Source organism: Linepithema humile, chromosome 1 (genome assembly GCF_040581485.1).
Source record: "Linepithema humile isolate Giens D197 chromosome 1, Lhum_UNIL_v1.0, whole genome shotgun sequence".
In the NCBI taxonomy this organism is placed as follows: domain Eukaryota; kingdom Metazoa; phylum Arthropoda; class Insecta; order Hymenoptera; family Formicidae; genus Linepithema; species Linepithema humile.
Genome location: NC_090128.1, coordinates 30329946 through 30352184, shown reverse-complemented (window position 1 = coordinate 30352184; position 22239 = coordinate 30329946). Strand labels below are relative to the sequence as shown.

Sequence of the window (22239 nt, the reverse complement as noted above, 5' to 3'; positions counted from 1 at the left end):
ACGTGCCAAGTGCCAAAACGCGCCAACAAAGTGATAACCTATCAAGAAAATTAAATTGATTTGTGTCAATCATTTAAATATTACAGAAAACATTACTTTCTCTGTAAGAAAATACAAAATAATAATACGTTTTGTTTAACATCATGTGTTTTATTGTGTTTTAATATAATGGCTTCCACGGATTATAAAAAGTGGTATGCCAAGGTTAAATATTACAATGGTGATGTGGAAGATATTTTGATACGTAAAATTAAAACTCAAGAGGGCAATCAATTTTCTCCCAAGCACTATAAAGACTTCAACAGCAATATTTTATATTCAGTTAAAACTGCAATGAATGATGTAGAAGGAAAAGAACAAAGATATTATGCCTATATTGGCAAGTTAGCAGGTATGATCTACAAAATAATTCTTAACACAAATTATTTTTATAAAAAATAGTAAATGTTCTGTAACATTTATAAACTGATATATATTAATTCGTTATTATATTCTTATTTCATAGGAAGTGTCACAGAATTAAATCAGGACAATAAAAGAATTGGTTGGCCTGCATGGCCTTCAGATATACTAGACGAACCTGATAACACTTCCCAAGATGAGAGACAGCAAAACGCATTTTCTTCAATTACAGCTTATCGTGAAAAAGCAGTAAGTAAGTTAATTATCTGGACATCGTGAGATGTGAGCACTTGTTATAGCTATATATATATATATATATTTCGAAATCTAAAAGCAACCTATGTCAAAATGTAAGGAATAGTTGAATCTTTTCTGTCAACAAATATATATAATTGAATTCTTTGCGTAAACTTTTATATATATATATATACATAAGAAAGAAATAACGGGAAAATTTAGTACTACCTGAAAAGTTGACAAAAAGGATTCAACTATTTCTTAAATTTTGACATAGGACGCTTTTTGAAATATAAACATTTAATGTTTAAGATGTACCCACTAAAGCATGGACATTTAATACATTATATAATTAAACATATTTAATAACTTCTTTTCTTTAAAATATATTTTATGCATATGCAGACACTAAAAAAAGGGAAGAAAAAAGCAGTAGCAGAAGAATATCAGAAAATTTTATGTAATTATAATATCGAAAAAAATATTGATGAAAGAGATTTTTCTGAAAATATAACAATAGATTCTAGTGGACCTACTACTAAGAAATATTCACAATATCAAGAAAAATTATCAGTTAATCGTAATGTGTCTGTTGCACTTCAAGAATTGAAAAGTCTTTTAAATGAAAAAGTGCAGAAAATGGAAGAAAAAATAGAAGAAAGAATAGAAAACAGTAGCAAGATTATCGAAGAAAATATTATAGGAATTGTAAAAGAACCACTTTCACAAGCGTGTGAAGCTGTTTGTAGAATGGAGGAAATGTTGAGTAAGTTTAATTCAAGCACTCTTCGAATAATATTCTGTATGTTACAGAATGGTTACATAATTCACAAGATTATTCTGAATGTTACGACTTAATTCAATTATTATTAGGTGAGTAGAGTTAGTGAAACAATTAATTTTATCTTACATTCATAAATAATGTATTTGACATTTATAAACAATGATTTTAATTATTAAAATATTTGTGTACAATACAATAATCAACTCTTTCAAAAAAAGACAAGATGATAAAAATTTAAACTTAAATATAAAATTAATAATATAATTATATTCTATTTTTTTATTATTTTTTGTATATTTAAGTTTAAATTTGAATTGCACTATATCTTTGAAAGAGAAAACTTATAATTATTGTACGTAAATATTTCGACAATTAAAACCATTTGCATGTAATACATATTTCTTTTAATAATAGCTGTCATTAAAAAAATGTTTTCTTATTAAATATTTTAAAGTTTTTTGCGAACAAATCATGTTCATCAAGTTGTTTGATATGTCTATGCATGTCAATAAATCTGTCTTTTTAATTACATTCACTCATAGTTTTTAAAAAATATTAACTTTTTATTAATATTGTTACGTTCCCGTAGAACGTAATGGATCGGCCGATCAATTTGAGAATAATGTTCACTCACTCGAAAGACTCACACACACGAAATAAAGAACACTTCTTAACGAATTGAGAACTTTAATAGAACTTATTTACAATCTTTGCAACCAAAACCGATAAATACAAGAGAACTGTCAATACGCGTCCGCACAATTTGACAGCTCCTCCGAAACTAAACTGACAAACGTTGTTTACAAACAAGCGTCTCCTTAGAAACGAATCTTCTACTCTTTCTATAAGACTGACAGACTGTTGAGGATTGGTACGAATAAAAAGAATTGTTTGAAGAAAAATAGCACGAGATTTTTATTTGTATATACGGGAAGAAACCGGAAGTAAGATAGACAAGACCGACAGTGTAACAGTGAAGCGCTCACCGTCTACAGCGCCATACAGCGCCACCGCTCAACGGCATAGCGGGGCGTTTACATGACAACACCCCAACTTATCGTAAGCTACAATCTAAAAAGGAACTCAAGGAAATAAAGCTAAGGTACATTAATATCACTGGCCTGATGAGCCTTAGTGACTCATCCAAATGGCCCAAAAGTTAGGATGATGGTCAGTTGGACTGAAGGTCCAAACCAACTCTTTGGCTTACGATACTCTGCAGACCCATACGTTGAGCGCAGAATTTCTGCTTCTGGCCCGTCACTTCTTTGGTGAGACAGTCAGCTACATTTTCGGCAGTCGGAACGTGCAGTAATTCAATAGTTCCGTCGATCGCCTTTTCGCGTACATAGTGGTGTCGCGTATCAATGTGCTTGGTTCTGGCCCGATAACAGTCCGTAGTCGCGATGTCGAGGGCACTCCGGTTGTCACATTCGAGGTGAATTGCCTCAGCTTCCTCGAACTGCTCATGAAACTGCTTCAGCCAGACTGCTTCCTGCGTGGCCGTTGCCATGGCCATGTATTCTGCCTCGGTTGAGGACAGAGCTACCGTTGGTTGACGTTTGCTGAGCCATGAGATACTGCCTGTGCCCAGCATAAAAACGTATCCGGTGCATGACCGGCGGGTGTCCACATCCGAACCCCAGTCAGCATCAGCAAACCCATGGAGCTTCAGGTCATCGGAACGAATAAAAAGAATTGAATAATTAATTGTTCCTTTCAAATACCTGAAGATCCGCTTGACGGCGGTCCAGTGAACTTGTCCGTGGCTTGTGTTAAACCTGCTCACGTTCCCAACAGCAAATGCAATATCTGGTCGCGTTCCTTGAACCAGATACAAGAGACATCCTACAGCCTCTTGGTAGGGAATGTTACTTGTGTCTTCCCCTTCCTTCTTCATGTTGATTGACAGTTTTTCATTTGGAACGCTGGGAGTCGGCAACGGGTTCGCAAATTCCATTCCGAACCGCATCAACATGTTCTTGATGTACGACGATTGGTCAATTGCTATTCCATTATCTACGTATGTTATGTTGATTCCAACGCACGTTCGGGCTCGGCCCAAGTCTTTCATTTTGAAGTGAGTCCCCAACTCAAGCTTCAGGCGGTTCAGCACTTCCTTGTCCCGCCAAAAAATTAGAAAGTCATCAACGTAGATTGCCACGATGAGTGATGTATTCTTTGTGTGGTACACACACGGGTCCATTTTCGACTTCTCGAGCCCGTACGATCGTAAAACGTTGTCTAAAACGATGTTCCATTGACGACCACTCTGCTTCAAGCCGTACATAGCCCTCTTTAGCTTGCACACGCGACCACTTCCATCGCTGTACAAAGGCGGTTGCTCGATGAAGATTTCTTCATCTAAATCGCCTTGAAGGAAAGCAGTCACCGCATCCATCTGGTCAATTTTCATATTCCACTTTACGGCCAGTGCGATCAAGAGACGAATCGATGTGTAACGCACTACCGGAGAGAATGTCTCGACGTAGTCAAGTCCATACTTCTGAGAGCACCCCTTGGCAACCAGGCGAGCCTTGTATCGCAACACAGACCCATCCTCGGCGAGCTTTCTCTTGAACACCCATTTGGTCTTGATTGCTTTCCTACCCTCGGGTAGTTCCTCCAATGTCCACGTTCCGTTGGCTTCCATTGCTTGCATTTCTTCGTCCATCGCTAGTTTCCATTCAACAGCGTGCGGTCCAGCCAGCGCCTCTTCCGCTGTTTCAGGTTCGCCAGAACGCTCGATGTCTTCCGCTCGGTAGGTAACGTAGTCTCCGAGTCGTTCAGGTGGCTTCCGGGTTCGCCGCGATTTCCGCAATGCCTCTTCCGGTGATAGTTCGGGTTCGTTGCCTTCGATGTTGTTATCCGGCGTGCCTGTAGCCCGACCATCTGCAGCGTTGTTGACCGCGGTTTCGCCACCATCATTGCCTCGATCATCTTCGGGATCTCTCTGGCGTGCGCCCCCAACTCCTTTCGGTTGTTTTTCTGGCTTCTCTGGAATGACGTCGACATCATCTTCAATAAAATGTTTGACTATTACCTTTGCTTTCCGAGGTTCCAGGAACTTGACGTCACGGCTCACAAAAACCTTTCCGTTTTTGACGTCTAGGCACCGCATTGCCTTCTGCGTTTCCGAATATCCGACGAACACCAACTGCTTCGACTTTGGATCGAGCTTTTTTCTGTAGATTTCGGGGATGAGTACCATTACTGGCGTGCCGAAGATTTTCAAGTTTGACACGTCAATTCGTTTTCCACGCCATACTTCCTCTGGAACTTTTCTTCCAAGCGAACGGTTCACCGATCGATTGACGACGTAGGCTGCCATGTTAACCGCTTCAGCCCAAAAGCGTTTTTCCAATTCCGCATCAATGAGTAGGCACCTTCCACGTTCCACCAGTGTCCGGTTCATGCGTTCCGCTACACCATTTTGTTGGGGTGTGTAGGCGCATGACGTCTCGTGGATGATTCCAGCATTTTTGAAAAATGCCTTGTTGGCGCCGTTTACGAACTCAGTCCCGTTGTCGGACCTAATGCGCTTAACTCGTCGATCTGTCTGCCTTTCTACCATCTTCACGAAAGCCTTGAGGTTGTCACTCACCTCCGCTTTTGATTTTAGAAAATAGACGAATACCTTCCTGGAGAAATCGTCGATGAATGTCAACAGGTACCTGGCTCCTCCACTGGATGTCACTTCCATTGGCCCACATAAATCCGTGTGCACCAACTCCAGAATTTCCGTCGATTTAATTTCCGTATTCGACGAGTGAAATGGGGCCCGAGATTGTTTCCCCATCATGCACGTGATGCATTCCTTCACGTCTTCACCATTTCCGTCGAACTCGAGGCCGTCAACCAGGCCCTTTAACCGAATCATGTCGCCGATATTCAGGTGTCCGAGCTTCCTGTGCCAATCCATTGCATCTTTTTCCATTCCGTCGGCACCAACCATGTCGCCACTCGCCAGACGACACTCGATCGCATTGCTGTCTACCACGTACACACCATTCCGCATTTGCGCTTGCAGTAATTTCTGACCTCTTGGGTTGTAAATCCGGCAGTCTGTTCCATCGAACTGTACCTTGTTTCCAGCTGCTGTGATTTTCGCCACTGACAGCAAATTTGCCGCCAATTGCGGCACGTAGAGCACCTCCTTCATTTGGATGTTCACACCGTCGATTGACACTAGCACCATGCCGCTACCAAGCACCTTCAACTTCTGGTTGTTGGCGGTCAAAATTTCCGGGAAATTTCCTGGCCGAAAATTCTGCAGGATGTTTCGGTGCGGCGTCATGTGTCTCGACGCTCCGCTGTCCAGGTACCAGTTCGTGCTGGCCACCATTCGATCGTTCACCATGAATGCATTCGTCAGCTTCGCGTTCTCCGATTGAGCTTTCGGTTTCGATTTGCATTCGGACCGCTTGTGACCGACCTTGCCACAGTTGTAGCATTTAAAACCGAATTTCTTTTTGTCCGATTTCTTTCCGCCGCTTGCGCCAGCTTTCGGATGACCTAGGAGTGCTGACGATGACTCACCTTGATGGCCTCTGTCCACATCGAGCAATTTGGTCTTTACACTATCGGTGGTCAGTGCCACTCCGCTACTTTCCAGTCCGAGAATGAGCGGACGATACTCCTCACCGAGTCCAGCCAGCATAATCGCACCGATCCACTCGTCAGTGATCGCGAATCCGATGCCAACCAATTTATTCGCCGTTGATGAAATCTCCGATATGTATTCCGTCATTGAGTTACATTCATCGCGGCGCACGGTGATGAGATGCCTCAGCAGCGTTATTTTCCGTGTGAGACCTTTGTCGTCGAACAGATGTTTCAACGCCGTCCAGACGCCAATCGCCGTCGTGTGACCTTGGATGTGCACGTAAAGTGATTCTTCCACCGAAACAATAATCCGAGCTCTCGCTTTTTTAACTTTTGTTGGGTCGGTTTCAGTGTTCGCTTCTGCAATCGTGCCATCGAGTTCCTCGAATTCAAGAACACTTTGCATTGCAAACTGCCACGTATGGTAGTTTTCCGAGCCGCGGAGTTTTTCGATAACAAATTCTTTTCCCATTGTTTCGATTCTAACCTTTTCACACGCGAGCTCAATACGATAGGTTAACCATGTAATTCCGCAATTTTGCCGAAATATTACTTTGCACAACAAAATACCGACAATTCCACTAATTTCTAATTCCCTGGGCCCATAACCTGTTGAGGATTGGTACGAATAAAAAGAATTGTTTGAAGAAAAATAGCACGAAATTTTTATTTGTATATACGGGAAGAAACCGGAAGTAAGATAGACAAGACCGACAGTGTAACAGTGAAGCGCTCACCGTCTACAGCGCCATACAGCGCCACCGCTCAACGGCATAGCGGGGCGTTTACATGACAACACAGACTAACGTTATTTACAAATAAGCGTCTCCCTGGAGACGAATCTTCTGCTCTCAATGAGATGAAATACAGGGACGCAACACTATCCCCCTCGTCTTCAGATTGTCGTCCCGACATTCTAATTCATTTTTTGGATCTTCAATTAAACTCCTAGCTCTCTTCTAGCTTGAGTTTAAATTTCTTGATCCATCGATGTCCAAGTCTTTAATAAGCTTCTCTGCCCTACCCTGAGCTGCTGCTACAGGTTACCAGGCAACTTATTTCCTCTGACTTAATCGATTTTTAAAATCTTTGTATGTTCTTCGTGAAGCTTCGGACAAGAGGGGGGTATTCACCGTGGTCCCATCGTCTTAAAAGACTCCTCAAGTCCCTGCCTCGGCATTTGCCCTGCGGCTCACGGGAAAACCACGGCTCAAAAACCGTGAGCGAGACAGTCTTCGTCAAATTCGTCGTCAACTTCTTATAGAATCACTTCAGTTTCCATTTTCATTTCATTCTTTCTAAAATAAATAAATAAGAACGATCAAAACAAGTAACTTATTCAATAAAAAGAAAACAATTACTATCAATACAGAATTTATCTTTTATAAAAAGGAGCTAATCTATCAGCATGGACAACTTTCTGTCTGTGTCTGTTAGATTTTTGAATTCTAAATACAACATTACTAAGTTTATTAATTACTTTATAAGGACCCTCCCAATGACTTTGTAATTTAGGTGCTTTTCCTTTAACTCTACGAGGATTATAAAACCACACATCTTGACCTTCTTCAAAATTAATTTGTCGAGCTTTCTGATCATAACGAGCTTTAGTACGAAGTGAACGAAAATTCAAACGTTGACGAGTTTCTCTATGAACTTCCTCTAATTTATCTTTTAATTTATAACCTAAATCTGAATTTTCAATATTTAATCTATTTCGCGACGCGGAACTCTCTCTCTGATTCCTAATTTCGCTATTTCGTGACGCGGAACTCTCTCCCTGATTCCTAATTTCGCTATTTTGTGACACGGAACTCTCTCCTTGATTCCTAATTTCGCTATTATTAAAACGACTTAGCTGGACTATATCTTGTTCCAAACGATGCAGTTCTGTCCGTATCTGCTCCTGTTCAACTCGTCGTTCCTCTCGGAGTTGTCCTAGCTCCTCCAGGATTGTACGCAGCATTTCCGACTCAGCCGAAACCACTGCCGTTTCATTTGACACCGCCGCAGCTTGAGTACGCGTCCTCCTTGGTGAATGGACTGTGGACATGTCGTTCGCCGATCCCGGACGAGCCCCCAAAATGTTACGTTCCCGTAGAACGTAATGGATCGGCCGATCAATTTGAGAATAATGTTCACTCACTCGAAAGACTCACACACACGAAATAAAGAACACTTCTTAACGAATTGAGAACTTTAATAGAACTTATTTACAATCTTTGCAACCAAAACCGATAAATACAAGAGAACTGTCAATACGCGTCCGCACAATTTGACAGCTCCTCCGAAACTAAACTGACAAACGTTGTTTACAAACAAGCGTCTCCTTAGAAACGAATCTTCCACTCTTTCTATAAGACTGACAGACTAACGTTATTTACAAATAAGCGTCTCCCTGGAGACGAATCTTCTGCTCTCAATGAGACGAAATACAGGGACGCAACAATATTTTTCAATTTTTTTCATAAATATTTCACATTATTGTTCAATGTTGTGTTACAGTTTATTCAACTTGCTATTTGTGAAGTATGTGCACACTTAGGCTGCGTTCCGATATTCACTGCAAGCAACTGCAAGTACTGAAAATCTATAGTATACGTAACGTAGACTTGCAGTGAATATCGGAACCAGCCTCTAGTTAAAAGCAAAAAGCAATTACAAATATTCAGCATTGCTGAAGAAACGAGCATTTCTATTTATTCTAGATTAGAATACATTTAGCAAGCTCTTATTGAGCACTTTTAGTGAACAATTGTTTGTAATTAATTTAAAGTCTAAAATCTAAAATCATATACTAATCACGAACAGCTGTTCAGTATGCTTTCAATGAGCTGTTGTTATACTAAATGCATCCATTATAAGAAGTTCATAAATCCAAGCAATTTTTTTTTTTTTTTTTTTTTATTTTTTTACGTTAGTTTCTTAAAAATAATCCATCTTTCTAAGATATTCACAAATTGCTTTTAGCTTAATCGTACATAATTTATTCATAGGCATTGTTTTAACACTAATTGTTATAATAAATAAATATGAAATTGATTATAATTTTACAGAAAAGATATGCAACTTTGGAGATAGACTCAGCACCAGCAGTATGTCTTCAGAAATAGAAAATAAGGTAAGTTAATTTTTTTGTAGTAGTTTTTTTTATAAAACATTTTGCAACTAATTATTTTATTTTATCAGGTTCATCTTGGCAGTGGTTTCTATTGCACAAATGCAGGTTTCGCAGCTATAAAAGCAGCAAAAAATGATTGCGACTGGGCTGCAGCCCTTCTTATTGGAGTTTTCGGCGAAAATGCTAAATTAATGAGGATTTATCCTAGAAAAGAAGGATTAAAAAAATTTCCACTTGGATTCCTGATGCTAGCTCAAAGTAAATATTCAATTGTTATGAAAGAAATACTATCTTTTTCTTATTATTATTTATCTCTTGTTTTTTATTTTATAGACTTGTTCAGAGAGCGATTGAAAAATGATAATTATGAAGGTGACATTGATCAAATGATTAAATTACTGCCAGCTTATCTCTCAGATTGAGCGCTAGATCTTGGAGGAGGAAGAAGTACATCCTCTCGTGCAAAACACTCGAAGAAATATAAATATAAAAATATATCGCAGAGGTCAATTAAAATTTCAGATTTTACTAAAAATATAAATAAAAAAGCAATACAATTTTTGGTAATTATTTCATAATAATGACCAGAAATTGTGTAATTATTTATTTCCATAAAAATATAAGTAAAAAAATTTTTTTGTTTATTTTATTTAGGACAGAAAAGGAGACAACAGTAGCAGATCCATCAATAGTTTCAACTGTTACATCTGTAACTTCAACTGTTTTACAGAAGCCATTGGTATTTAAGAACAAAAAATCAAACTTTGCCAAATTTCAAAAAAAAGATATCGATTCAATTGAAAGTAATAATAATTTAAACATAATAAACTTGATTTGTACTTTTTTAAAAATATTTATAGTTTTATTCTTTGATTAATTGCTCGTTCTTTTTTTTCAGATACATAATCATATATGAACACACATCAAGACATCTTAAATATCTTAAATATAATCAGACTCGGACCGGAATTACTCAGAAGCGTAATCGTTTTGTAGTAAATAAACAAACACAAAATGTTTTCTGCAGTTGACTATTTTTTTTATCAGTTAAATATTATTTGCAGTATTTTTTTTACTTTTTTTCCGGTTCCGGTCCGGTCTCTAATTCTAACTAAAATATATATATTAATAAAATATTTTACAAATATTGTAAAAAAAAATAAAAATATAAAACAATAAAAATAAAAATATTTTTATTTATTATTATTTATTTACTTTAATTTTTTAAGGCTCATCTGTATAAGAAGCAGACGCGGATCGCAAATCGCAAGATTAGACGCAGCAAATTGGGAACCTCAAAACTTCTGTGCGTCCTGCGTATTGAAGCCTGCGACTGTAAACTACCGAAAATACGTCACTGCGTCTAATCTTGCGATCTGCAACCCGCGTCCTGCATCTTATATAGATGAGCCTTTTTACTTTTCAATAACGTTTTAATAACGCTTCAATAACGCTTCATTATTTTTCGTTCACATTTGCTAAGAACCTGCCGGGGACTCGATGACCCTTTGTTAACACTTCCTCAGGAGCTCGATAACGCTCCGTTTACATTCGAGAATGTTTTGTTCACGTTTGTCGAAGAGTTTAATGATACTTTGTTAACGCTTTTTTAACGCTTAATAACCACTTTCTTTACGTCCCGATGTCTCAATTTTCGCTTATTTGATATTTCGTTTACGCTTCCATCACTCTCCCTTTACATTAGATTTACTCTCCAATTTACGCTTTGTTAACGCTTGTTTTACATTTTATTTTCACCAGGGAATTCTGTTGAAATTGTTTTAAAAAATAATCTTAAGTTTTATCTTTACAATTGGATATTTCTCGAAGATGTCTTTGCTCAATAAAGCGATATTAAATTTGAATAAATAATTTTAAACATCAAACTTCAAGCTTTATATTTGTACACATATTTGTACAAATTTGCGTAACATAAAAAATTTGTATAACTACTTTGAATTGTTCAAATTTATAAATTTTTAAGATTTAAATCTTTTTTAAAATTTTCACGTCGCTTTCTAATGCAAAAAAACTCCTCCTCTTCGAAAAACAAGAAATATGTAAGTAAAGTAATGTGAAACCCTTGATTCGATTTAATCAAGCTGATATCTGCAATAATTTTTACTTTATTTATTAAACTATTTATTCAATAGTTATATACAAATTAAATACTTCAGACTATATGGAAGCGATATATTAAAAGAAAAAACAAAATTGTGTTAATTTTAGGAAAAAGATTATATTTTTATTTGTGACTTGAAACAAATAATTTCAGCTTATATAATTTTTAACATATACATAGCTTAAAGAAACAATTACATATTAAACACGTTGTGTTTTATAAAATCTTATAAAACTAAATGTAGTATTTAGATTTTGTGTATATATAATATATATTGTGAATACATATAGTATTTTAAATTGCATATTAACTTCTATGTCTAGTATGGATATTTTAAACAAATGTCATATTATTATTACCCATTATATTTGCATGCTTTTAATAGGTTCGATGGAATTAATTGTTTCATTAATTACAGCAACGACTTTGTCATTGTCCATTATTGTCATGTGAGTGCTTTCAACATAGTGTATTTCTATTTTTCCTTTAGTAATCTGCAAGTAACTTTATATTAATTATAACTGTTCTGCTGTATCAATTATTTTTTTATATATTTCAATTACCTTGTGCAAGCCATAGTCTTCTTGAGGAAAAAGTAACGAATATGTCGTGGGCTTCAGAAGTATTATAGGTGATTCGATTTTCGGTACTTGTGTCACATCGTATTCATGAAGACCGTTCAAATGCTTATATATTGTTGTGCACAAAGCTTTTCTTTTGTCAATCATTACTTGTGAATAAGCCGAAGAAACATGTTTCAAAAAAATTTCTAACTTTTCGTCCCAATTAGTATTGGTACATTTGTTTAACTCCAACACAAACTGAAAAGATTAGATTTGTGAATTTTGCCGAGAAGTCCATCATTTCAGACCTTCATCAACGACTATATATACCTTTCCACTAGCTGCTGGTTGAAACAAATCCATTATACCCAAAAGAACATTATTCTGAAATTCATCTAACGCAGTGAAAGGACAAATTATATTAGCCATTGCCTTTATATGCTCGGGTGCTCCATCGATGAGTATCAATCGGCCTTTGAGATTCATTTCTTCTAACTTCCGCGCTAATTCAATTGCAATTATCGATCCATACGAATAGCCGACTAGTACAAAATTCTGTGGCAATTTTTGTTCTCTGCTCAAAATGTGCTAGAAACACATAAAAAACAGTAAAATATAAAAAAACTTAACAGAAAAAAATGGGATTAAAAATATCTTGAACTGTAATCTTGTTATCATTGTATTCTGGCATGCAGTATTTTATTGTATCACAATCTGTTTCCTTCTTTCTACATTATGGAGTCCAGTTGTTAATTAAGTGAAGAATTTACCTCTAAAAGGCTATTAGTGATATCTTTTATTGATGTTAAGTCTGTGCCGATGTTATGCGTGTTGTATTGCAAACACGTCGCTGAACCTTTGATTTTTGGCACCAGCAAATCAAAGACGTTTGCACAACCCTCTATACCTGGCAATAGGAATATTTCGCTTTCCGTCGTGCTTTTTTTCGTCGAAAGCTTTATACAAACATCGGGTATCAATTGATCATCGCCTGATATGCGAATGAGCAATTTTATTCCTGTTATCTCGGCGAGTTCCTCGTTCTTCATATCTTTCTCAAACATTTTGGCGAGCTTAGCGAAATTGAGATCGCGAATATCCTGCGCTGTAAGGAAAATCTCATACTCCCGTTCCAAGGTCTGTTTAATTTCCACGGCCATCATCGAGTCCATTCCAAGCTCGGACAAAGGCATGTGATGAGCCACGGTCCTCATGTCCTTCAGATCTATATTTAATTAATTTTTTATTATTAGTTTTAATTATTTAGTTTATATTAAATATTTTAATCACATTTAATTAAACACATTGATCTTCTTTATCAAACAAATTCCAATTGAAATAAATTGATTAATCAAATAGTCTAATTTTTTTAATGTTATTAACTTACTCATAATATTGGCCACAGTTTCGACAATACTGGATGCGCCAAAAGTGTTCAACCGCTTCTCGGCTACAACCATGCTCGCCACTATAGGCTGTTTTTGTAACAAAAAGTCCTCGAGTTTCGCGATGCAGGAAGTTATCTTTTGCTGCAAAGTGCCGCCGATAACCATTTCTTTGTCGTTGTCTTGCATATCAGCCACGAGGCCGACATCGCCGACCGCACCCCATTGAACCGCTAGTCCATGCAGACCCTCTTGCACTCGTCTCTCGCAAATTCTCTCCATGATGGAATTTGCCATGCCGTAATTGGTCTGTCCGGCATTTCCTCTGCCGCAAGATACCGAAGAGAACACAACAAAGTGACGAAGCTGAGGACATATTTTTCTGGTCAAATGATCCAAGTTCTTCGTGGCCCAAGCTTTCGCCTTGAAGGGTTCCTGAAACGTCTCTACAGTTTGATTCCGGCATATTTTATCATTCAATACCACAGCCAGATTGAATATAGCGTCCACCGGTGCCAGTTTTTCTGCCGATTTCAGCATATATTCGCAATCTTTGACGTCCGATACATCGACGTTCGATATGATTAGCACTTTCACTCCGTAAGATTTCCACAGATCGATCTTCATCTGCTGATATCCGTTTCTTACTCCGGCGCGCGAGATGAACACCAGATTCTGAGCGCCACGAACAACCAGCCAATCGGCTAATTCTAAGCCGAAGCCACCCAAGCCGCCTAAGATGATGTACGATTTGTTCGATAGACAGTAATAACGTGGAAGTGCAAGAATGGGTGCGCTCATAGATTCATCTTCTTCGTGTATTTTTATGATTACCTAAAAGTACGTCAATTCAGTTAACGCAGTTTTTTATTTATGTATTAAGTTTTATTCTTAACTGATCAACCGTAATTAAGCCACAATTAATTCCAGTTTAATTGATTTACCTTTCCTATATGCTTTCCAGCTGCCATGTATCTGAATGCAGCCTCCACTTCATCCTTTTTGAAAATTTTTCTGGAAATCGGTTGAATAGCTTTATTCGCAAGATTTATGGCCACTACCATGTTCAAACGTTCTTTTAGTTTTTCCGGAGCTGTGAATACATTATCCAACATAACGCTGTAAAATGAAATTCCTTTCGAAAGCATCGACAGGTTCAACGAATTATTGGCCATAAAATCGTATTTGCCTATTTCCAGAAAACGCCCGCCCTTCGCCAGGCAACGGATGGACGTCTGGAGTTTCTCTTCGGCGAGCGAGTTCAATACAATGTCCACGCCACGGCCGTTGGTCTGATTAAATATCATTTGCTCAAAACTGTTGTCGCGCGAATTTCCAATGTGATTCTCTGGGATAAACGGAAACGTGTCTCTGATAAACTTTCGCTTTTCTGGAGTGCCAACGGTGGTGAATATCTCGCAACCTTTGTGATGCGCAAGATGAATCGCAGCTTGGCCCACGGCACCGGTACCGGAGTGGATAAGTACCGTGTCTCTCTTTTTCATATTTGCCTTGACGATTAATCCGTAACAGCACGTGCCGTAAGCGCACGAAACCGTTGCAGCGTCTTCCATGCTCCACTCGTCGGGAACATTCCAGCATAAGTATTTGGCGGATGTGCACATATTTGATATGGATCTGTGAATTAAAGAATTAAAATTTTTTTATATCTAAAAAAAACAGAATTATCTAGAAAAAAGATAACTTGTAGGTTTTACAGTAAATATAGTAATATGGTTTATAAAAAATTTATGCACTTCAATAAAATAATTCTACGTTTGTGCTTTGGCTTTACAAAATTTTGCAAGTTGCGTTGCAAAGTTTGAAACATTTATAATACAAATTTTTTTACATAAATAATTTTTTAATTATTTTTTATTTTTTTGTCACACATGCACATACAATATATACAAACACAATATATTAATTGATCCAAAAAAAGGCTTACTTTAAAGTACATCTATCTTTTTTATATACAGTATACTTTTAAATGATTGTGTGACAATAACGTACCTGTTTTCCCAAAGTCCCATTACTCTCTGTCCAGTATTATTGACGCCGACATATTCCATACCCACCATACAATCCTCGAGACGTCTACGAGTTGAATGGAAACCATCTCCTGCAAGTTTGCCGGATGCTATCATTACATCTTTGAAATTGATAGACGAGTAAGCTATGTGAACGAGATTATTTTCCTTATAATCCGGTGTAATCGGGCCCTCTATCCAGCGAAACGAACTCAAATCACCGCTCATCTAAATAAGAAATATCTTTTATTATGATAGAACTGTAAGAAAAACTTTTTTTTATTAATTTGTGAAACATTTATACCAATTGATTGACAAATGCGTGGTGCACGAGTTTCGGTGTCAGCGGCGATAACGGAAGATGTCTATATGAACCCCATGTTTTACCCGGACGCAAGACATTTATGATAAGATCGATTCGGAGTTGCTCCGCGTATAATGACTCGTGCGAAGAAAACTCCGGTGCAGTTTTGTCTTGAATAAACACTCCTCTGATCGATTCGCCACCTGGTTCTCTCCTCAAGCAATTGACGAGGCCCAACAAGCCGCATTCCGAATCTTTGTCGCTGACCAAAATTATTTTCGCAGCGTTTCTCGATTCGATCTCCGCGTTCAAGATCGATTTTAGCTGCTCTAACCAAGAGAACTCATAATTGTTTACGTAAATAACTTCAGTTTTCCTTGTCGACTGTTCTCTCTTCTTTAACAGTACAATGTGCTCTTTCTGCGTGCGTTTCTCAAGTACTACTGCTAAATTGTACTTTTCGGCAGTCGCAATGTCGTCTTTCGTGAAGGACTGTTCTCGTGTCAATAAAAATCCATTGTTTTGTAACACCGGCAAAATTTCTTTTAAGGTCTTGCTCTTGTTCTTCGTGAACAAATTGTATCCTGTGATTAATATCGCATTATCGTCATTCGACAACTTCTTCGATTGCGAAACTGTGATTTTCGAATTAAGAGTAACGCAATCGAAGCGATCGGTTCTGGTTACCAGAGTAATGTTTGGTTGAAGCGACGGTAGATCATTCAAGATATCGATAAACAATGGTGATGCTATTTCATCTGCTTCTACTTTGTCATCATCTTCGATCAACTCGATAATATTTACTTTTATCACTTGATGATATTCCAGAGCGAGATGTGTCGACAGCATCACGCCTTCCTGCCATGAAATTTCGGCTCCGTCGCGATGAGCTATGAATCTGTACTCCTCGAGAACGGGCTCCCCCGCTGGCTTTCGACGAATTATGGAAGTAGCTTTCATTCTGTGAATTTCCACACCGCCGGATACTACCGCGTCGAAGATTTTATACACACGCACAGGAAGCTCTAAAATGATATTTATAAATATTGTATTTTTTTATACTCAAACTTCATTTACGTTAAACAAATTTCTTTATTTGAAAATTAGTCACAATATTTAAAGTTTCATTAAAAAATTAATACTAAAAAGCTGTTAGAAAGAAAATGAGTCGACAAACTTACGATAATCGTTAGCTGCTGCGTTCCGTATTTGCTGTATGTGAAGTTTCGTATCGATTACCAACTTTTGAATTTCCGTGAAAACGTGAAGACTCTTCGTGTCTATTCCGAGAATTTTCATTTGCAGCATATTATCCATAAATGTTACCCAATTGTACATCCAAGCTATGTGCCCTTGTTTTCCCGTAGTCGACGAACTCTTCAAACCCCGAAATATGCCGGCGTATTGATATCCGCGTAATCTGAGTTCCTTGTAGATATCTTTTGTGTTCATTACTTCCTCCTCATTGTCGTTCTCTTGATTTAAAAATTGTCTCGGTAACTTTTCTTTGGTAATATCTGTCGGTTCACGCACAGTGCCAGTGACAACGGCATTATCTCCTTCCATGACTTCAAACTTTCCAGTTGCTGCAATAAATCATCTTGAATATTTCTCTTCATCACATAAATTGAGTATTGTCATTCTTAATGCAGCAAATAAAATAGCTTATTGAAAAATAAATTTTTTAAATAAAATCTACCTTTCTGCACCATTATTGTTAGATACACGGGTCCTTCTTTCGGAAAGTGCGTTGCCCGAATGAACTTGACATTTTCAAATACGATCGGCATCTCGGTATACGATAGACTTTTTAGCAAACCCATCGTTTCCCAAACTAGCATGAGATATCCAGTAGCCGGCAATAACTGTCTTCCGTCAATCACATGACCGCTCATATATTCGTAATCTTCGTCATTTAGCGCAACTTCAACCATCCTTTCTCCGTTAGAGAGTCTCGTCTGCATTTTATGACATGTTACGTACCAGTCCTCGGAATGGTTCCATCTGGAAATAGAAAATAAAAATTCCTTACTCTGAAAATAATTTTGTATTCTATTATGTTTACCAAATGAATAATGTGTTCGATATACTTGATTGACGGCGAGATCATCGGCGTGGAACGACTAACAGGAAATTTTACGATCGGATATAGATTTGCTAATTGCGGTTGCAAGCCATTGTTGTACATTTTTCCTAGACCTCGCAAAAATACTTTGACGTTATTCTCGTGATTACGCTGAAGTAACGTGATGCTGGTTGTGTTGAACAGTTCTTTCGTAACACTCTGAAGAATAGCATCTGGAGCGATTTCAAGAGTCACTGCGTTTCTGGGAATCAATTGCGCAGTTTTATCGAAAGATACAGGACTTGATAAATTATTCGTGAAATATTCAGCGCAGGACAATTTTGTGTTGTCAAATAAACTTTGCCATATCTGATTGGGAGTCATTGTTTGCGGTATTATTCGATTTAGGTAAGCCAGAATCGTGGCTTTTGCGGGGAGGAGATAACGAGTATGCAGAGGAATATCGCAGCAGTTGACTTCCTCCATAAATACGTTATTGGCCTGCAAAATTATATAAAAAGTATAATTTGTTTAAGTTAATTACACGTATATTCGACAAAATATTTTAATGAAAAATTAAAGTACCTCTAATTGTTTTGTAAATGTTTTTACTGATTTTTTTAGACCGCTTATGGAGCAAGTATTTTGACTGTTGCTGTAAATTATTTCGATATCTGGTGGGCATATGTTCTTCACATTCTCATAACTGAGACCGATATTCACCATCGCGCAGTTAATTTTTTTCGTTTCCTTCAATCCCAATCCTATGTAATACGAAGATAAAATCACTTGTTCAAGGGTGAAATTACCAGTCGCATATGCGCAGCAGAGTTCACCAATTGAATGACCAACGACAAAATCTGGCACGATATTTACGGATCTTAAGAGATCGATTAATCCCACCTAAAAAGAATAAAATATTTTTTTCTATTATTATCAAGAAACATTTACAGAAATTGTGCGCATATAATTTGTAAAAACAATTTACCTGCATTACGGTGATGCCCACAAGTGAATTCAATATGTCGTTAAAAGTATCTTTATGTTTACTCGTTAATATGTCAATGATATACATTCCATGCATTTTTAAAATCGTATCGCATTTTTCTATGGTTTTGGAAAATACTGGGAATCGCAGTAGCGCTTGACCTGTTAACATGTAAATTCGAGTTTAATTGCAAGCAATCACTTCTCTAACATATTGAAAAAGAAATCCGTACCCATGCCAATCCATTGCGATCCAATTCCGGAGAACACAAAACAAATCGGTCTTCTCTCACCTGAATAATATTGTATTTCTTTTGCCGCTTTGATCGGCGTTTTAGATTCGACAATCACGTATCCTCTGTAAGGATGATTTTTCATCTCGTCAGCGTAAAGATCATGCAATAGCCGTACATATTCAACGTCTATCGGCCGGTTCTCGATCTAACATACAAATTTTTGCGGTGTAAGTATGCTTTTATTGACTGTGTAACCGCAAAATTTTTATATACCTCATTTAGAAATGATTCAACTGCTTGTTCGGTACGTCCAGACAGGACAACGAGTCTGGGTAGATTATCATTTGGAGCTCCTTTGTTGATCTTATCCTTTGTGTTACTTCGCATCAAGATGTGGCAATTGGCTCCACCAAAACCAAACGAATTGATACCCATAAATTCAGAAATCCACGGTGTTGTGTTGGTCACCACGCGTATGCTTCCATCTTCTAAAGCCTTAACACCTTTCCGTATTTGTGTAAAGTTTATATTTGGCGGGATTAAGCCAGTTTCCATTGCAATTATCACCTTACGAAAAGTTAATTAAATGCTAACTTGTTGCTTCTTACCTTTTTATTAAATTATTTATTAATTGATAAATGTTTTTTATCTTTTTATCATGATACTATTAATGATTTTGCAGCGAAAAAAATGTTATAGAAATTTTTGTTTGTAAAGTATAAAAATTTCACAAATCTACGTTCATAAAAGTTGACCGTTACTATAATGCACCGTTATTATAATGCATATAATAATTATTATTACCTTAGCAATTTGACACATGCTATTAGCACCTTCAGAGTGGCCCAAGTTTGATTTGATAGAGCCGATTAACAGAGGAGTTTGCCTGTTCTTGCAGAAAACCTGCTCGAGTGCATTGATTTCTTCTGGATCGCCAACATAAGTGCCGGTGCCGTGAGCCTCCATGTAGCCTAAGCAAGTCGGTGAAATACCGCATTCATTGTAAAACTCTTCCAGTAAAGTTTGCTGCATTTTGCTCGACGGGAAAGTAATGCCTTGTTCCTTGTATCCATCACAATTAGTTTTCGCATAGACGACGGTTGCATAAATTCTCTTAGCCACCTTTGCTTTTTGTAAAAATGCGACTCCGATTGTCTCGCTACGCATGTAACCGTTTGCATCGTTGGTAAAAGGTTTGCTGAATCCGTCAGGTGCTAAAATTCCTGCAATTGTAAAATTATGTTATAAAATCTAATTTTGATGTATATTTATATATATTCCAAATTAGATTATAATAATTTGTATATTTTTTAATTATTTCTTATATTCTAAATTAATATTTTAATAAGTATAATACCAAGTCGCGCAAACTGCAATGATACATAAGGATGCATGCAGAGATTAACACCGCCGACAATGGCGGCGTCACACTGCCCTGACCGGATACTTCTATAAGCGCACTCTAAAGCGAAGAGACTTGAGCTGCATGCGGAATCGAGGGTGCAAGATGGTCCTGTTATATTTAACCAGTGAGACATTCGATTTGCGTTCATAGTTTTGTAACATTCGAAAGCTGCGGCTACCTGATGTGTGTACATAAATAGTTTAGAGAATTTAAATGTTCATTGTATCAGCATTGTAGGAGCTTATTTACAAACAAGTAAATTTTTTACAATATGATATAAAAATGTTATTTTTCTAAATTTTTATGCTATAAGCTTGTGCAATATTTTTGCTTGAATGATAAGTAATTTTTTGTACCTGTGGTTTTTCAAAAAACCAAGTCTTTTCCGACTCCGAAATGCACATTCCGATAAAAATTCCAGTATTTGTTCCAGATAAATCTTTCGGATTTATTCCTGCATCGACGATAGCTTCATACGTATGCTCCATGAGCATCCTACTCATAGGATCCATGGAATGGACTTTGTTGAAGGGAATTTCAAAATAATCTGCATCAAACTTCTCACAATTATTAATCAGTCCCATACGTTGAGGTAGATCTGGATGACCTGCATATTAAACCGTATGTAATAAGTGAACAGTTATTTTCATTTCAACTAATATAGAAGTTTGAATAAAAAAAAAATTATGGCAATGAATAAAATTTAAATAGAACAGTAATTTTATACATATGTTTCTATGAAGTATTTTTAATATAATTTTTTATTCATAGACCGAAGAAGATTTTACCATGATTCCATCGTCGTTCCTCATCTGATCCAAGATCCACGCTGTTAAATAAATTTTCTTGAAGTTGGCTAATATTGTCAGATTTAGGAAATCTACCGGCGATGCCAGAAATAACGATGTCATCTTCAGATTCGACATCAATGACCGTGGATTTTTTATTTGAGTTCATGTCAAACCCAACGACAGTAAGTTTTACTTTTCTGGTTAACAAAGTCCCACTATCAGCAAATTTGCAGATATTTTAAATGATCTTTATTTTACGTTTTTACATTTACACACTCTTTTTTTCTTAATTTTTAATGATAATATTTAAGTGAGATTCTGAAACCCAACTTACGCGATTGCCTGTGCGACTGGCGTAACACTAGTTAATAGCTCACCTTAAAACTTCACCTGTTTTTATATAAAAAATATATGTTAATTATTTCATCATTACTTATGCAGGCACATTATAAATTTACTATTTAAAAAACAATTGATTGATCTCAATAATAATTAATGGTTCGTAATCGTGAAACATTAATGCCATGTGTTTCAAATTATTTGCAATCATTGGTCTGTAATAGTAAATTCTCTTATTTATTTTACTATCTGTTGCATCGAGAGACCCGAAAATATGATATGGAAATAAGAATTTTGAGACCAATTGTATATATCTAGTAGAAAATTATTATAATTTTTAGTTATATGAGCTAGTTACATAATAAATTACATAATTCTAAATAAAGAACCACACTGGTTTTAGAATAAGTGAATTTTTTACCGTAAGAAACAATATATCTCATTAAATAAACATTTAAATAATATAAACGTAGTTGAATGCGTTTAACCTTCTGAATACAATAAATGCGTATATATCCTGCAAATTCAATCGATGTAGCCGACGCACTCATATTAACATTTAGCGAAAACGATCGATGTGGTCGATGGATATATGCAAAATAAAATTTAATAACAAAGTACAGATAGTCTGAAAGAAAAGGCAACAAGAGCCGTTGCTAGGTGTTCGTGCTTGGTGTTCCACTAAAATTCACATTATATTGTAGAAATTATAAAAACCCGAGATAAAATGGTGTAATATGGTCAAATGTAAAAATATATAATTAGTTATGAAAAGATCTAATAACATATGTAATTTTATATGATCATATATGTAGGAATCTTGGTTTGGTTATCAACTAATTTATTTTATTTAAAACAAGTAG

The 22239-nt window shown here is 36.7% G+C and overlaps 3 protein-coding genes across 7 annotated transcripts in view; 2 read left to right on the top strand and 1 right to left on the bottom strand.

Annotated features, from left to right (window-relative positions):
- LOC136997153 (putative uncharacterized protein DDB_G0282133) overlaps positions 1 to 22239 on the top strand; it is a 164008-nt gene that overhangs the window by 39991 nt on the left and 101778 nt on the right. The gene's annotated exons all lie outside the window — the stretch shown is intronic.
- On the top strand, positions 25 to 10102 carry LOC136997159 (uncharacterized). Of its 4 annotated transcripts, XR_010887967.1 has the most exons (7): positions 25 to 391; positions 506 to 651; positions 1045 to 1405; positions 9085 to 9149; positions 9218 to 9654; positions 9804 to 9888; positions 10048 to 10102. XR_010887967.1 is itself a non-coding variant. In XM_067347592.1 (6 exons), the coding sequence occupies exons 1-6, from the start codon at positions 169 to 171 to the stop codon at positions 9569 to 9571; spliced, it is 1074 nt and encodes a 357-aa protein (XP_067203693.1). In that variant the 5' UTR covers positions 25 to 168; the 3' UTR covers positions 9572 to 9666. The 4 variants fall into 4 exon arrangements, 2 of the variants coding, with proteins under 2 accessions (XP_067203693.1, XP_067203692.1); XR_010887966.1 differs by having other exon boundaries at positions 9804 to 10102; XM_067347592.1 differs by lacking the exons at positions 9804 to 9888; positions 10048 to 10102 and having other exon boundaries at positions 9218 to 9407; positions 9483 to 9666.
- LOC136997163 (fatty acid synthase-like) lies at positions 10069 to 21218 on the bottom strand. Its single transcript, XM_067347595.1, has 19 exons — positions 21035 to 21218; positions 20603 to 20853; positions 20199 to 20424; positions 19646 to 20064; positions 19115 to 19408; positions 18839 to 19046; positions 18607 to 18767; positions 18204 to 18521; positions 17644 to 18119; positions 17253 to 17557; positions 16735 to 17139; positions 15554 to 16578; positions 15233 to 15477; positions 14164 to 14857; positions 13222 to 14053; positions 12605 to 13059; positions 12165 to 12422; positions 11835 to 12092; positions 10069 to 11765 (listed from the first exon to the last, which is right to left on the bottom strand). Exons 1-19 carry the CDS (start codon positions 21201 to 21203, stop codon positions 11634 to 11636), a joined length of 7131 nt encoding a protein of 2376 aa, XP_067203696.1. The 5' UTR covers positions 21204 to 21218; the 3' UTR covers positions 10069 to 11633.

Coding starts and splice junctions, on each gene's coding strand:
- LOC136997159 (XM_067347591.1), top strand. CDS start 169: ATGGCTTCCACGGATTATAAAAAGTGGTATGCCAAGGTTAAATATTAC. Junction 392..505: donor CTATATTGGCAAGTTAGCAG/GTATGATCTACA, acceptor CTTATTTCATAG/GAAGTGTCACAGAATTAAAT. Junction 652..1,044: donor CAGCTTATCGTGAAAAAGCA/GTAAGTAAGTTA, acceptor ATGCATATGCAG/ACACTAAAAAAAGGGAAGAA.
- LOC136997163 (XM_067347595.1), bottom strand. CDS start 21,203: ATGAACTCAAATAAAAAATCCACGGTCATTGATGTCGAATCTGAAGAT. Junction 19,047..19,114: donor TTGAATCATTTCTAAATGAG/GTATATAAAAAT, acceptor TTTGTATGTTAG/ATCGAGAACCGGCCGATAGA. Junction 15,478..15,553: donor ACGCATTTGTCAATCAATTG/GTATAAATGTTT, acceptor TTTCTTATTTAG/ATGAGCGGTGATTTGAGTTC.